The sequence below is a fragment of the Eleutherodactylus coqui genome, chromosome 10 (assembly GCF_035609145.1).
Source record: "Eleutherodactylus coqui strain aEleCoq1 chromosome 10, aEleCoq1.hap1, whole genome shotgun sequence".
Lineage (NCBI taxonomy): Eukaryota > Metazoa > Chordata > Amphibia > Anura > Eleutherodactylidae > Eleutherodactylus > Eleutherodactylus coqui.
In genome coordinates, this window is record NC_089846.1 from 57,431,017 (window position 1) to 57,447,367 (window position 16,351).

Sequence of the window (16,351 nt, forward strand, 5' to 3'; positions counted from 1 at the left end):
ACAAATGTATACAAGACCCCATATAGACGTAACTATTCCAACCAGAATGAAAAATGCCTATAATAAGAACTGGATAATGGTCCACCAACTCAGCCATGGACATGACTTGAAAAACATGCCTGCAGCCTACTACTAATGGAAGATGGCACCAAATTGTCCCCATCATAGACATCAATTGGCAACATGAGACAAGACCCATTTCCACTTCCCGTAATTTGTCTTAACATCTCTGTTATTAGAGACGGACTTCACTTGATAACAGGCAGTGGACAGCAAATTAGAAGAGGGACCTCTAAAAGCACTTTAGAGGGATCTTCCAGCACAAAAACATAATTTTGCTGGTTATCACATTGGCTATCATATTAATACAACATCTTTTTTTTGTTCTTTTCCATTTCTCATCATGTGATATACAACTTTCGAATCATTGGGGATCCTTCTACAATGTCTTCATCTCTGCCAGTAGCTTGCAACACACATGCTTGATTTCAGCCTTTGCAATCTTGATGAAGACTAACTATACATTTCTGTGTTTGTACAGTGTGTATTATATGGGTGTGGAACGTTTCCAGTCACCAGGAACGAAAGCACAGGATGAAATTACAGGTCATGAATGTGCCGTTTATAGTCTCACTTTTACCTCCTTCACGCAGTAATTCACCCCTCCATGCCCGATACCCATTGAGGCCAAGAAAAGTACCCTCCTCATGCCAAGTTCCCTTTATTCATACTCTCAGGATAGTCTTGAGCCCAATCTTCCTGCAACCGCCATCCACATCCTGGGTCACTATGGAAGATTACCATGTTGGTGCCATATGTAGGATTACGGGTATCTGAAGGTTTCCTGCAGTAGTACTCTAGAGGAGCAATAGTATTGGTGAGAACAATGAAGAAAAATCTACAGGGTTACCAGGACTGGCAAGGACAGTAAGGCCCCCTGTCAACGGGTGATATTTCACTGCGTTACCTGCAGCAATAATCTGCACGAACGCAGTGAACGCTTTCAATGGGATAACTATGGAAAGTGCAGCCCGATATACATAAGCGGAAAATCGCGGAGATTTTGCTGCTCACGTATAAAAATCACAGGATGTCGCGATGACCTATCATAATGATAGGATCATCGCGAAGACAAAGTGCTCCCTGGCGGCGGCTCCCACGGTGGTATATCGCATCACCCATGGACAGGCGGCTTTAAGGAATGCTCTGCAGTGTTATTAGTAGTAGCAGAAAGGTTGATGGAGCAATGCTCTGCTTGGTTAAGGAGTCCGAGATGAGTACAAGGCTCTGCAGAGGAGTTGATGCAGTATTGTGTTGCATGGGTTCCAGAATCGGGGTAATTTATAGAGCAATGCTCAGCGGGATTTCAAGAGGTCGGTATTTTAGACAAACCATGGTTGACAACTGTAACTCTCTGGTACGAATTACAAAAATGATGATGGACGCTAAGAGTACGTCGACATGTAGTGCTAAATGCATACCAAAAAGCATGTCAAGATCTGCACCATTGATGTGGCTATAGCCGTGGATCCGCAGCAGATTTCTCCCTTACAATTGAAGGACTGAAGTCTGCTGTGGATCTATGGTAAATTCCAAGACAAAATCTGTACCACGTGTGAACGTATTCTTGGATGAACCAATGCGAAGGCTGTGATTGATTCATCCACCACTGCATTGATTGGTTCATCCTTCGCTGCTCAGGCAATCAGAGCCATCGCTTCTTGGAGGCGGGATTTATGAATCCAGCAACCAGGAAGTGATCTTCTGTGGGCGAACAAGGAATGCAGGATGCCCAGCGGAGCTCTGGAGAGCAGCAGGAAGACCCGGACCAAGCATTTTAGGTAAGTATTCCTTTTTTTTTTAAATGGAGTGCAGCTAGGGCTTATTTCCGAATGTTAAAGTTGCAACGCACAAAAACTATGATTTCATGCGTTGCAAAAAAAAAGGCTCCATAGGGAAACATGGGCTTAAAAATTTTTTATTGCAAATTGCGGCAATATAGAGCATGCCATGATTATTTTTCCTAGCAAGATGGCATCAGAGAAAACAGCGCTGATGTGAAGCAACCCATTGGAAACCATGAGCATCTGCACCAAAAAGGTCGTCCCCTGTAAAAGGACCCTTACTCTTACACCTCTCACTTTAAAAGAAGGTCTCCCTACACCAAAGTATCAGTAGTAAGGGAAGCGGTCATCAATTTTTTGGGTAGTTAGTTGTACTCCCCTCCTCAATGGAGGTGCCACATTGATCCAAAATCTTCTACCCTGGTCTTCTTACCCCTCTGGATCGCAACGCAATCATGGTTATTCATTTCGAACCTAATATTAAAATTAGCTGTGTAGCCTAGTGTCGGCCCAGGAGGCGTAAAGCATGCCATCTTGTGTTGATGGACAGCACAGCCCCGATCCCAAACGCCCACCTCTAGGCCGAAATCCTGCACTCTGCCAATACTGTAAAGCGAGTGTGCAGAAAATCTGCCTCAATCTTTCAACAATTTCTGTAATAAACAATATTTCTGGTTTTAATGTCCATTTGCGGTGCAAAGTATACCATAATATCGTTATCTACCGTCCCTGAATTTGCCTATCACTTTCTCAATGGAGCCTCATTGCAAAAAATTATTATAGGCCCCCATCCTAAAATGGGAAAGAAGCATTTCTTGGAAAGAAGCTGGTATGATGCGCAACTTGCCCTCAGCTTGATGCATACATATAGCCTATGGAAACTACCCACAACATTTTCTTGTATGACTGCGGTTCCAACGTCACTCTCTGTGTGTAATGATACTTGGCCGAACAAACATTCACTGAGGTTCGAGACCCGTAATCGAGCATGAGCCAATATACAGAAATTGCTGTGGGAAAACTAATGGGACCTGTGTAATGCTTCATTTCACCTGTGGGGGAGCTGCAGGGAATTAAGCATAGAGTTGCTCCATAGAACCAAAGCAGCTCTCCAGCAGGAGGACCCCATCAGACAACTTCTGATACCTTAATTTCTGGCTCTTATGGACTTAACATTAGGGGGTGGGATAGGGTGGTACTTTGCTGTCACACTTGAATTTTTATCTGAATTATAAGGCTGGCGTCACGCGGGCGTAAGCATATTTCAGCGCACATTTGCACTATGTATTTGTGCAGGTGCCTGTTTTACTATACTTTTTGCACATGCAACCATGTTCCCATTTATTGAAATGGGCAATTAAGTTAATTAGTCCAAATATGTGCCCTTTCCCTGCACAAATCCACTGAAAAATAGAGTGTGCTGTGTATTGTTTGCGCAAACGTAATACAATATACTATACATATAAGACACGGACCTAATAATTAGCGCACAGTAGGAACTATTAGCAACATGTCATCTCCATCGTCATTCCTGGAAGCTAATCAGTAATTAAGAATAACAAGCCGCACCATGGCAATGCCACTCCCCAGGGCCTGGCGATGCCCGCAGCTCCCATCACAACAGACAGTGCTCTGATCTCGGCTCCTCTCTGTACATACAAGACACAGAGCTGCCAGCACACCGGCTTCTGACCACAATGGAGTCGGTTTCCAATTCCACCTATGCAATAGATTCTGTCTGATCTTCCTAGAAAACAAATATCAAGTAGCCGGGAAACTTTGCAAATGGACTTCGATGTGCAAAACAGCTTATTTCCCATGACCCATGCACAATATAGTTCTTGTTTGGCACACTGCACCCTCCTTCCACTTCGCCGGCAGCATCAGCAATCCACACTCATCAATGCCGGGTACTGTTCATATAGACAATCGCACAGCAACCACATCGCTTATTACATGGTCAGAAGGGCTTCTGAAAAATGGGAGCTGGAATTTGATTGGCTTCTATGGCCAAGCGCAGGTGGTCTGAACCAACACCAGAAAGGGAGGCCATTTAGATTCTGCTTAATGTGGTCCTGCTCATTCACAATATACGGTTGCCAATAATGTGACAGTTCCTCTACATAACTATTCCAGAGAATTAGCAAGGACTACATATAGCGATTCAGTCATGTAGATGGGTATACATCTCATATACAGAATATTGCGGAGAATTTCTTAAAGGCGTTGTTCAGTTGTAAATTACACATGGCCTATTCGCAAATTATAATTGATCATTGGGGGTCTGCCACCTACTAATCAGCTGTTTGCTGGGTTGGTGTCTTCATGCAATGATCGGATTTCTGCAGGAAATAGACAGCACTGTTCTCACTGCAGTGGTCAGGCTTGGTATTGCAGGCCAAGTTCTTATTCACCCTAATGCAAGATGGGCTTGCAATACCAAGCCTGAACACTGCAGTGAGAACGGAGCTGTCTGCTTCCTGCAGAATTCAGCTTCGTGCACAAGCACACTGACGCAGTGAACAGTTGATCAGAGGACCCCCTCAAATCTACTATCGATAGCCTAATTTACAGCTAGACCATCAATAGGCTTACAACCGCTTTAAACAGCAACTCCTCATCTTGTTATTAGGAGGTATTTCTCTTGCTTGATCTCCTGTTACAGCTACATTTCATGGGAACAAGCCTGTTTCTAAGGGCTTATTTAGACGACTGTATATCGGCTTGGTTTTCACGCCAAGCCGATATACGGTGTCCTTGTCTGCAGGGGGGCTTGGGGGGGGGGGTGGAAGAGCCAGGAGCAGGAACTGAGCTCCTGCCCCTTCCCCGCCCCTCACCACTATTTGCAATGGGAGGGTCGGGGGCGGAGCTAAGTGACACTCTTAGCTCCGTCCCCGTCTCGCCCCGTCCTATTGCAAATAGTGGCAAGGGGCGGAGAGGGGGCGGGAGCTGAGTTCTGCTCCTGGCTCTTCCATCCCCCCCCCCCTGCAGACAAGGACACCGTATGTCGGCTCAGCATGAAAACCGAGCCGATATACAGTCGTCTAAATAAGCCCTAAAATTGTATGGGGCAATTGTTATTTTAGCAATGCCATAGAAAATTCTGTCCAAATTTGACACCACGCCTGTGTCTGGTGGCCTTAAGCAAGATTGCTATGACTGTAAGGGCCATATATTCAGGCCGTGTGTTGTCCATGTAGCACACACCCCATTATAGCCCATGAGGCTATTCGCATGACCAATTTTTCATGCAGACTGAAGATCTGTGTGGGGGAAAAAAAATTGCTGCATGTTCTATTCAAGTCCATTTTCACATATGAGATGAGGCCAGGCCATGTGCGGGGTCTACGGAGAGCCCCTCCGTCTGCTGACCGCTGCGAGTTGTGCCCATGTTTCTCCGACACAACATGCATACGTCCGTGTGAATCCGACCTTGGGGTGTGCTCACACATACATGATCTTGTCCAGATTTTGGTGCAGATTCGTAGTAGATTTTACCCTTTCAATTCAAACTGAAGGAGTGAAATGTTCTGTAGATCTGCACCAAGATCCACAGCAAACGAGCTACGTGTGAACGCAGTCTGAGAGATGTAGAACGGGAAAAAACAAGGCTTCCCAAGATATTTATCCGTTACTTATAGGCATCGGAGTCAAACAGAAATCTCTGCTCTTAAAGGAAATCTATTGACTGAGAATATGACGATCGGGGTCATTATGGGTGTTGTGCGCAGTTAGACATTAAGCCAGAACTGTCACTTTATTGCAAAACGGCCTCGTAAAAATGGTTGATGCATTACACACCATATTAGTTCACCTTGTGCTGACAGAGAAAGATGAGTGGAGGGCGAATTTAGAACAGTTTGTTGGATCCACAGACATCGAAACTATGCAAGGGCACCAAGGTGATCTGATCAAGTAGATTCTCAGTGCAATCTACTGGAGGACGGGGTCAGGCATAGACCAGAGACCATATCAGGGAGTTCTGATGGACAACTTCAGATAGCGGACCACCAAAGGTCTATCTTTATGGGGAAGAAACGGGACCCATAGGTCACCTCGACTGTCTGACTTCCTGATCACTCAGTCTAATATAGACCGCCATCATTGTTGCTTGGCTGGTGGGTTCAGATCTATCTTCATCCGTTTAGTCAAGGTTGACTCTCGGACACTTTATGGATCAGCCCTCTCCTTGCGGTTCTGTTTTGTATAGCTTCTTTCAGTTCGACCATTTGCATGTTGGTGTCGGCTTTGATAGTATCAAGCCAGCGCATCCTTTGCCGCCAGGTCTTCTTTTGCCACCGACCACTCCAAACCTTATCAGTGTTTCTAATGAATTACTCATAGCTCACATTAAGTGGCTGAAGTATGAGAGTTTCATAGTTTTGCCCTCCAATGAAAACTTTGGTTGGATGCGATCTGGGACTGTTTTGTTCGTGATCTTGGCGATCCAAAGAATTCGTAGGAGTTTCCTCCAGCATCAAAGTTCAAAGGCATCAATCTTCCTCTCCTCCGTTTTTTTCAGTGGCCAACTTTCTCAGCCATAAGCTGTGACTGGGAAGAGGACTGCGTTGACTATCTGGCATTTCGCTGCAATGCTTGTGTCTTTGTTTTTCCAGATCGTATACATACTTAACATTGCGCTGTGACCCTAGTACGATTCGTAGAATTTCAGGTCCTGATTCTCCATTGAGGTCGATTTTTCATCCGAGAAAGATGAAGTCTTGAACTACTTCAATTTCTTCATTGTTCTTTTTGGTTTTTCCTGTACCGTTACCGGCGGTTGTCATGATATTAATTTTCTTGATATTTCTTTTCAAGTATCGGATGGCTTTATTCACTTCCTTCTTTAACTTTTAGTATCAGTTGTTCCAGATCCTCCTGACTTTCTGCCAGCAAGGTTGTATCATCTTCATAACTGGGATGGTTGAGGTTTCTTTCACCGATCTTGACTCCGATGTTGGATTCGTCTAAATTGCATTGCCTCAAGATCGCCTCTGCATACCGGTCGAACAATGCAGAATTAAAGATGCAGCTTTGGCGTACATCTTTCCGGATTCTGAACCATTTTGTGTCACCGTTTGAGGTCCTGACCGTGGCCTCTTGGTTTGCATATAACGACTGCATGAGTCGCCCCGGATCAGATTCAGATGCCCCAGATTGAGTTCACATCTAGAATTTGCAACGGGACTCCTTGCATCTCTGCGGACATGCATGAAGGGACGAAGCACAAAAGTGATGCAAGATAGCAAAATGCAACTGTCAGAGAAAGGGTTAATGGTGTTTATTTTCTAACCTAAGAGATTTGAATACATTTCTCAAATTTCCATAACCTCAGGACCAGGAAGTAGTAGAGAAAGCACTTCTAATGTTACTGTGGTAGAGAACTCACTGGAATGTAACCCTGGGCACTGCCCATTCAGCTGGCGCAACACTTCTCAGCTCATTAAGCAGGTTAGTTGTAAAACTACAAGACCCTGCCCAATGCGAGTTCTAGTTTTGCAGAAGTTTCAGACTACTTACTATACTATGGGTCCAAGAACCCAAATGTTGCAAGCATCATGTGACACTTCAGCTCTGGTGGTCCTTCAACCAAAGAAATGCATAGCCTTAAAGGGACCATAAATGAAGGGGCAGCTCTCATAGAGGTCTCCGCAGTCAGTATGAGGCATCTGGGGGTCCAGCAGCTGCATGGCATCCTACTGTTGAATGATATCAGGAAAGCAGGTCGCTGGTTACACGAATCCCAATGCTCGGGAGGAGAGCGGGGCAGAGACTCCTGTAGAACGGGGATAGAATGAGGAGGTTCTGGCTATGCAGGGGTACAGAGTACAGGTACTAGGCCTTATTCAGAGGAGCGTGTCTGATTTTAGTCTGCAAGAAACGGACGGTCCGTGTGTATGTCCGTGTATCATCTGTAGGTGTTGTGCGTGCTTTGTGTTTTTTTGCTGTGCAAGAAAAAAAATGGAAGGAGGCCAATTTTTTCTTTTAGCGCCTCTTACCAACAATCCATGGAAATCAGAGCGCAAATGGATCGCGTCAATCCGGGTTTGCTTTTTTGATTTCCATTTAGTTGGATGGATGACTGATATCCGAGAGATCGATCCCAAGTAGGACATGCTGTGTTTTTAAAAAAAATTTTCTACATAGACGATTGGTCGGTGTTGAGAAAAAAAAAAGTATGCCTGAACAGTCTGTGTGCTATCCGTATACAGTCAGTTGCGCACATGGACAAGAATCACATATGTCTGAATAGGTCCTTATTCATGGTGGGCATTGCTTCTGCACTGACTGTAGACGTGATAAAAAGGTACAGGGAAGCCACAGAATGCCCCAATGCGCAGCGCAGTCCTAGAGTTGCTTCATACACAATACCAGCCAGTCCTAAGAACGGGGACATGTTAGTCCGAGAAGAAAGTTCTGACACTCCTTAATGTGGCCAGAGTCAGACATCTGTCAGAGCCTCATGGCAGAAGATGACGGGGGTCTTGGACACACAAACACTTTGTCTGAAGGGTCCATGATAAACTTCCATCGTCTGTGGTACCACAAAGGAGATAGCCAGAAACCTTACTCTATCCCAAGAAGTTAGTGCACCCCGAGGAAGTAGCTTGGGGTCTTAGACCCTCTGATAGCATCAGGTCACTAATGGACTTCAGGAAACCTGCGCCAACATCCCAGATCAGTAGGAGGAAATCCCTTGAACCTAGTGGTTATCACCCTAATCTCCAGAGATCCTGGACATGCCAGGGCATCGAGGGCACAGTAGCCAACCAGGAAATGTATTAATCTCAGTTACACGGGCAACACCAAGTGCAAACACGAGAGAAAGATGGAAAGTACAATGTCACTAATGATGTTATGGGAAATGTTTACGTGGCGGGCACAACAGCTAGCCAGAGCGGGCGTTACAGGATGTGGCATCACAACAAGTAGTCATGTAATAAGGCATTATAGTGCAGGTATATAGAAGCTAGTGATGTTTATCACCAGTCTGTAGGGGGAGGCGACATATAAAATATGTAGCGATCTATAGGAGCAGCAGATCTACAAGTGATTACTGATACGTCACTTACTTCTATAATATTAGCTTCTACATCACCTACAGGTCAGCAATCCCTTCTACATCGCTTGCGCCTATAGAACTGTAATGCCTTCTATATCGCTGGCTCCTATAGATCAAGGATACTCTATACCTCCCCTACAGGTCAGTAATACCTTATATTGAATAGTAACAGTTGCCTGCCCGTATAGGTCAGTAATACTCTATATGTCACCTATAGATCAGTAATACCCTATACGTCCCCTGCTTCTGTATAAGGCAGGGGACACACAGGTTATTCTGGGTGACTGTATGCAGGATATATGAGGGCAGGCATCACTCACCGTACTCCTCCTCCACCGCCATCCTCTCCGCTCTCCCGCCGTTGTACGGTAGTTTCTCCGCTCGTGACTCCGTGTGGTCACCTGGCCCCGCCCACTCCTCACACCTGCGGCTAGCCCCGCCCGTCGCCGCCGACCACGCCCATTGCCGGTGTCCCAGAGCCGAGTGCAGCGGTATAGAGATAGTGCTGTACGCAGTAGTGCATGCAGTGTACCCGATCCAGCACGCGTGTTCCCCGTCCCTGGTGGGCTGAGGCTCCCCCTTACAGCCGCCCAGCATGTTGTTCTCCTCCCGGGCATTTATCAGGGCAAATAGCAATAGCAGAAATTAAAGCGCCTCTGCGATCCTGGAGGAACACGGGTGGCTGAGCCGGCGACCTGCTGCATCATCCAGGGGCGCCCCAAGCTTTTATGATGTCTGAGGCAAAGTGTGAAATCCCCCCCTCCCAAAAGAAACAAATACACATTTTACAGGCATTGCAAGCAAGGATACCCAGCGCACCAAACCACCGAGACTTTCCTGAAGTTACAGCGCACTAGTGCCCCGTAGTGATCCCAATAGTAAGTGACCCCCTTAAAAGCCCCAGTAGTAATCATAACCCCATTAGTGGCCCCAGTAGTAATAGTAACCCTGCTTATGGTAATAGTAACCCCGTTAGTGGCCCCAGTAATAATAGTGACCCCGTTCGTGGTCCCAGTAGTAATAGTTGTCCTCTTAATGGCGCCAGTAATAATAGTGACTGCATTAGTGGTCTCAGTAATAATAGTGACCCTTTTCGTGGTCCCAGTAGTAATAATAACCCCCTTAATGGCCCCCTTAGTAATATTGACCCTGTTATTGGCCCCAGTAGTAATAGTGACCCTTTTCGTGGTCCCAGTAGTGATAGTTGTCCTCTTAATGGTGCCAGTAATAAAAATAACCGCATTAGTGGTCTCAGTGATACTAGTCACCCTATTAGTTGGCCCGGTAGTACCGTAATAGTGTCCCATAGTGAATCTCCAGCCAGACAGCAACCCTACAAGTCTTCACACGGCCGAGACAATCGCAGGAGATTTCTGCATTGCGAGACACACAAATATGAACCCAATTGTTTTGAATGGGGTTATATACATGAGTGATGTTTTTCCTGCATGGCACCACAATGCAGCGTGCCCTGTCTAGCTGCGTGATCTCACATCGTAGATGAATTGTGTCCAGTGGGGCCGGTGGCAGCAGCGCTAGCCTCATTGAAAGCCATGGGAAAACTCTGCAATCCTCTGCCACGGCGGTGACGGCTGCGCCGGAGGATCCCTTCATCCTCGCAGTGATGCCAGGCTGTTTTGACATGAAAATGCTTCACATCCACGGGGCTTTCACATTGATGGCGAGTGCGTTATGGGAGTGGGATTCCCGGCCCCATATCACGTTCGCCCGTGTGACGTTAGCCTTATTCCAAAAGCATTAAACTGTTCTATGGTGATGGACTGTGAGATGTGCCAAAATTTGCACTAAATTTAGGCACTATAGAACTGAGCATGCTCAAAGGGCACTTTGTATTGGCAGAGGCTCTTCCATATAAGAGGCAATTTATGCTGCACCAATAGGAGAGCACAGGGGGATGTAAAGGGAGCTGGAGGCTCTGCTGGAGACCTACCAAAGAGGGGTGCAGTAGTCTGCAGAGGAGCTGCTGCATGTGAGATAGACAGGAGCAGAAGCAGAGTCCAGAGACTGAGAGAGAAGAGCCAGCTTGGGGAGGACAGCGGGTGTTGGACTGGAGAAGTGGAGTCTTCCTGCAACCAACAGAAGGAGAAAGACTGGCCGCGCTACAGCTCCAACCTGGTAAAAGCCACTGGAGTGTGACACAGATCAGTCCAGTGATAGAGTCCGGCTCCTCACCACAGACAAGCTTAGGTCGGTAGTAACGATGACTTCAACACCACAGAACCGTAAGTGAGGCTGGCCAAAATTTAAATATTAGGTGTGCACACTGTTAGGGGCGCAGCTAAGGGACAATAGCCCTGTTACACAGGACAGCACGATGCCTAAAGACTTAGACTATTTGCCAAATTTCTATTGTTTACGGTTACAGATTGGGACAATGGTACAGGGGCGCGAGTCTACATAATAGAGTGGAGTTTCAGCACTGTGTTTCCATAATACTGTATAGAGAATAGTAGAGTGTTAACCCTTTAAGGATGAACTGTTACGTTGCATGATCTGTATTTCTATTCAGCAGGACTGATCTTTGTACGGCATTATAATACTGTTCTTCCGCCCATATTCTGTACTGTGCACAGTGTGATGTCCTAGGATTTAGTTAGCCGTCGCTAGTGTCATGTTTTTAAACATAAAAAATCAAATTGTTAAATCATTCTCGTTATCTTATCAATGTTCATTTTTTTTTTGTATCCAGTAAACATTGTACACCTTGGTTACTCCATCTGCTGCATCATATCCTGAACCTTATATCGATATCCCACCACACGTGACATTAAGACACTACATGCCGGTTTGACTCACCAGTAGAGATGAGCGAGTATACTCGTTTCGAGTAATTACTCGATCGAGCACTGCGATTTTCGAGTACTTCCGTACTCGGGTGAAAAGATTCGGTGGGCGGGGGGAGGCATGGCGGAGCGGGGGATAGCAGCGGGGAACAGGGGGGAGCCCTCTCTCTCTCCCTCTCCCCTTCACTCCCCGCTGCAACCCCCCACTCACCCACGGCGCCCACCGAATCTTTTCGCCCGAGTACGGAAGTACTCGAAAATCGCGGTGCTCGGGCGAAAAAGGGGCGTGGCCGAGTAGGTTCGCTCATCTCTACTCACCAGACTACTGATGCATACTAATACACGCAATGTGGCCATCTTTGTTTGTCTTGGACTGGACGGTCCCTTTAATATAAAGTTAGACATAAGTTATATGCAGAAGAAGAAAGCAGCCATGTTTTTCTACTTTCATACAACCCCTTTTAAGAATCAGGCTAAATGCACAGCAACATTTGCCCAAGTCAGACTTTTTGCAGTGGTTTCCCACACCTGAGATGATGTTGCAGTAAAGCCTGCAGGGTTGCAGGAAGTGACCTGATTAGTTGCTGCCAACAACTGGTTTGGTTTATGGTGACTTTTCATGACCCATAACGACCTGGACTGAATTATCTGATTTGGGCTATAATTATACATATACATGATATAATCGGTCAGTACCAAGAAGTGAACTCCTGACTCATAAGAATGTATGAACACACCACAGCCAACAGAGGGCGCCACCAAATCATTAACAATACAGCAAAGGGGAACTGGCAACTTGGGCTGGAAGAATCCAACAGTCACAAAAGATTGATATGCTGGGCCCCAGTGCAAAATCTGCAACAGGCCCCCCAACTATATGCATCATTTATAGCACTGGTCTCCTCATATAGGGAAAAGAGACCTCATGGACCCCCTAAAGTTCCAGAGCCCGGTGTGACTGCTCCTCTGCACCCACTAGAGTTACATACCTGTCACTAAGCAGCATGTGATCTGTAGCCTTCAGCTGATCAATTATTGGGCAACTACCACACCTAGAACCTCTTGCTGCATGGCAAATGCAATTCAGATGAAACCTTGCCCACCTGCAGTGGCTGATAGCCGTACAATCTTGTCAATAATGTCAACAGAATTGTGTGGTCAGTGGTTGCCCAAATCGGTGGGGTTTTGGACATATCAGAATTTACTCTAAAACAGAGGGAAAACAACCAGTGTAATAAACATGTACCACACAGGTAGAGCCAGACATAACTGTGTAATTATCCCTGTACTGTGACATCACTGTTAATTATCCCTGTACTGTGACATCACTGTTAATTATCCCTGTACTGTGACATCACTGTTAATTATCCCTGTACTGTGACATCACTGTTAATTATCCCTGTACTGTGACATCACTGTTAATTATCCCTGTACTGTGACATCACTGTTAATTATCCCTGTACTGTGACATCACTGTTAATTATCCCTGTACTGTGACATCACTGTTAATTATCCCTGTACTGTGACATCACTGTTAATTATCCCTGTACTGTGACATCACTGTTAATTATCCCTGTACTGTGACATCACTGTTAATTATCCCTGTACTGTGACATCACTGTTAATTATCCCTGTACTGTGACATCACTGTTAATTATCCCTGTACTGTGACATCACTGTTAAAGGAGATGTCCCGAGGCAGCAAGTGGGGTTATACACTTCTGTATGGCCATAATAATGCACTTTGTAATATACATTGTGCATTAATTATGAGCCATACAGAAGTTATAAAAAGTTTTATACTTACCTGCTCCGTTGCTAGCGTCCTCGTCTCCATGGTGCCGACTAATTTTCGGCCTCCGATGGCCAAATTAGCCGCGCTTGCGCAGTCCGGGTCTTCTGTAGTCTTCTATGGAGCCGCTCGTGCCAGAGAGCGGCTCCGTGTAGCTCCGCCCCGTCACGTGCCGATTCCAGCCAATCAGGAGGCTGGAATCGGCAGTGGACCGCACAGAAGAGCTGCGGTCCACGAAGACAGAGGATCCCGGCGGCCATCTTCAGCAGGTGAGTATGAAGACGCCGGACCGCCGGGATTCAGGTAAGCGCTGTGCGGGTGGGTTTTTTAACCCCTGCATCGGGGTTGTCTCGCGCCGAACGGGGGGGGGGGGGGGGGGTTAAAAAAAAAAAAAACCCGTTTCGGCGCGGGACATCTCCTTTAATTATCCCTGTACTGTGACATTACTGTTAAAGGGGTTGTCTCACGAAAGCAAGTGGGTCTATACACTTCTGTATGGCCATATTAATGCACTTTGTAATATACATCGTGCATTAAATATGAGCCATACAGAAGTTATTCACTTACCTGCTCCGTTGCTAGCGTCCTCGTTGCCATGGTTCCGTCTAACTTCGGTGTCTTCTTGCTTTTTTAGACACGCTTGCGCAGATGGATCTTCTCCCTTCGGCTGGTCTTGGAAGCATCGGCGTTTTGGCTCCGCCCCCTTGTACGCGTCATCGCGTAGCTCCGCCCCCATCACGTGCCGATTCCAGCCAATCAGGAGGCTGGAACCGGCACACGTCATGGGGCGGAGCTACGCGATGACGCGTACAAGGGGGCGGAGCCAAAACGCCGATGCTTCCAAGACCAGCCGAAGGGAGAAGATCCATCTGCGCAAGCGTGTCTAAAAAAGCAAGAAGACACCGAAGTTAGACGGAACCATGGCAACGGGGACGCTAGCAACGGAGCAGGTAAGTGAATAACTTCTGTATGGCTCATATTTAATGCACGATGTATATTACAAAGTGCATTAATATGGCCATACAGAAGTGCATAGACCCACTTGCTTTCGTGAGACAACCCCTTTAATTATCCCTGTACTGTGACATCACTGTTAATTATCCCTGTACTGTGACATCACTGTTAATTATCCCTGTACTGTGACATCACTGTTAATTATCTCTGTACTGTGACATCACTGTGCAATATTCCTGCACTCCATATAAGTACCACTACCCCATATAGTGATTTCTGCACAGCTTGTGTTTAGTGACAAGCAGCTCTACACATGTACAAATACTTTCTGCTGTGATGAGATATGCACCTTGCAGCCGGCGAGTCGGACAAAGGGACAGTTACAAATCTTTGACCATAAGTAAACTATTACACATAAAAGGAGCAGCTTGTGTCTAAAGAGAGGATTGTGAAACATTAACAAGGAACTGCGCGCTCCGCCAGCCCTCCTCACCGGCCCGGCCTCAGCACCTGGGAAACCTGGGCAAACACCAAAAAACACTTGGCTCAGGAGTCTCTCAGCATTTTGGGAAAATGTTATACCAAGACAAAGGTGGGTCTCCTATCAACCAAGTGCCCGCTACAGCATCAGGCTATTTATTCTGCACATTGTATGCAAGGACCTGGAAATGTCCGCAAGCGGCCCTGCTTCATCCAGTTGATGAGCTCATTGATTATAGTAATCATGGGATCTGGATATTACTGTTTTCCCCCGAAAGTAAGCCCTACCCCATTTTTGGGGGAGGCTTAAAATATACTGTAAGCCCTAGCTAAAGTACATGAAAAAGAAACAAAAAAAACCACACATCAATACTCATCTGGCCCGCGGCATACGAGTTCCTCACAATGGTCCCCACCGATGCAGCAAGCTGCCGTGTCCTCCGCACTGAGATATCCTCTTCTTTCTGGTAATAGGGCTTTGAATACCCCGTCTCCAGCAAAGCGAACGCTGTGATTGGATCGAGCGCCAGCCAATCAGAGCCGGAGCTCGATCATTCACAGCCATTCAGTGAATGACATCACTGAATGGCTGTGATTGGCTGGCGTTTAATCCAAAATCCAATCACAGCACTCACTTTGCTGGAGACAGGGTATTCAAAGCCCTATTACCAGAAAGAAGAGATGATATCTCAGCGGGGAGGACACTGCAGACTGCCGCAGCGCCACCGAAGACCAGCAGCGATTGTGACTTGTTAAACACAGTAGGTTGTTCCTGTCTTAAGAGTTGTTCCATCTTGCCACCCCTCCCCCAGCCATATAAGCTTGTATGCATTCCCCTGTAATGTTATATGGTGCCAATTCACATCAATAGGATACTATGTAAATATCCTATAGAACGGTGCGGGGACAAGAGAAGGATCCCTCTATAATGTCCATGTGCCATAATCAAGATGAGACAACCCCTCCTAATAAAGGGGTATTGTCGGTTTTGACAATTATGGTATAACCACAGGGACTTGCATCTATCTCTAGATCAGGGGTCTCCTGAGCCAAACCTGCCTTTTGCAGAAGTCACAGACAAAAAAGAGGAAGCCAGAATTATGGAAACACACAGTCCAGACACTTCATGATGAGACAACTACTTGTACGATAATCTGGAGGCTGTTGTCACTTTAACAAAATTTGCATATTAAGGGGGAGGCCGCCTTATTGATTCTGTCAAAAACAATTCTAAAAACAAGAACAGCGCCATCTTAAGAGATATAAAAGATTCTGCACTGGCTTTTCTAGTCTAGAAAAGGAATTTGTTTCAAGTACAAAAATGTGCATAATGTCCAATATTAGAATTAAAATTACCTTTATCAGAGACCAAAAAAATGTGGCTCCTTGCAAACAGTCAGTTTTGCAAGGTGTA

The 16,351-nt window shown here is 46.1% G+C and overlaps 1 protein-coding gene across 1 annotated transcript in view; it reads right to left on the reverse strand.

Annotated features, from left to right (window-relative positions):
- SLC44A4 (solute carrier family 44 member 4) overlaps positions 1–9,285 on the reverse strand; it is a 70,669-nt gene extending 61,384 nt beyond the window's left edge. Inside the window, exon 1 of the mRNA XM_066581062.1 lies at positions 9,228–9,285. Within this exon, the coding sequence (XP_066437159.1) occupies positions 9,228–9,249 (22 nt within the window). The 5' untranslated portion in view covers positions 9,250–9,285. The remainder of the gene's footprint in view (positions 1–9,227) is intronic.
- Positions 9,286–16,351: the final 7,066 nt, after the last annotated feature.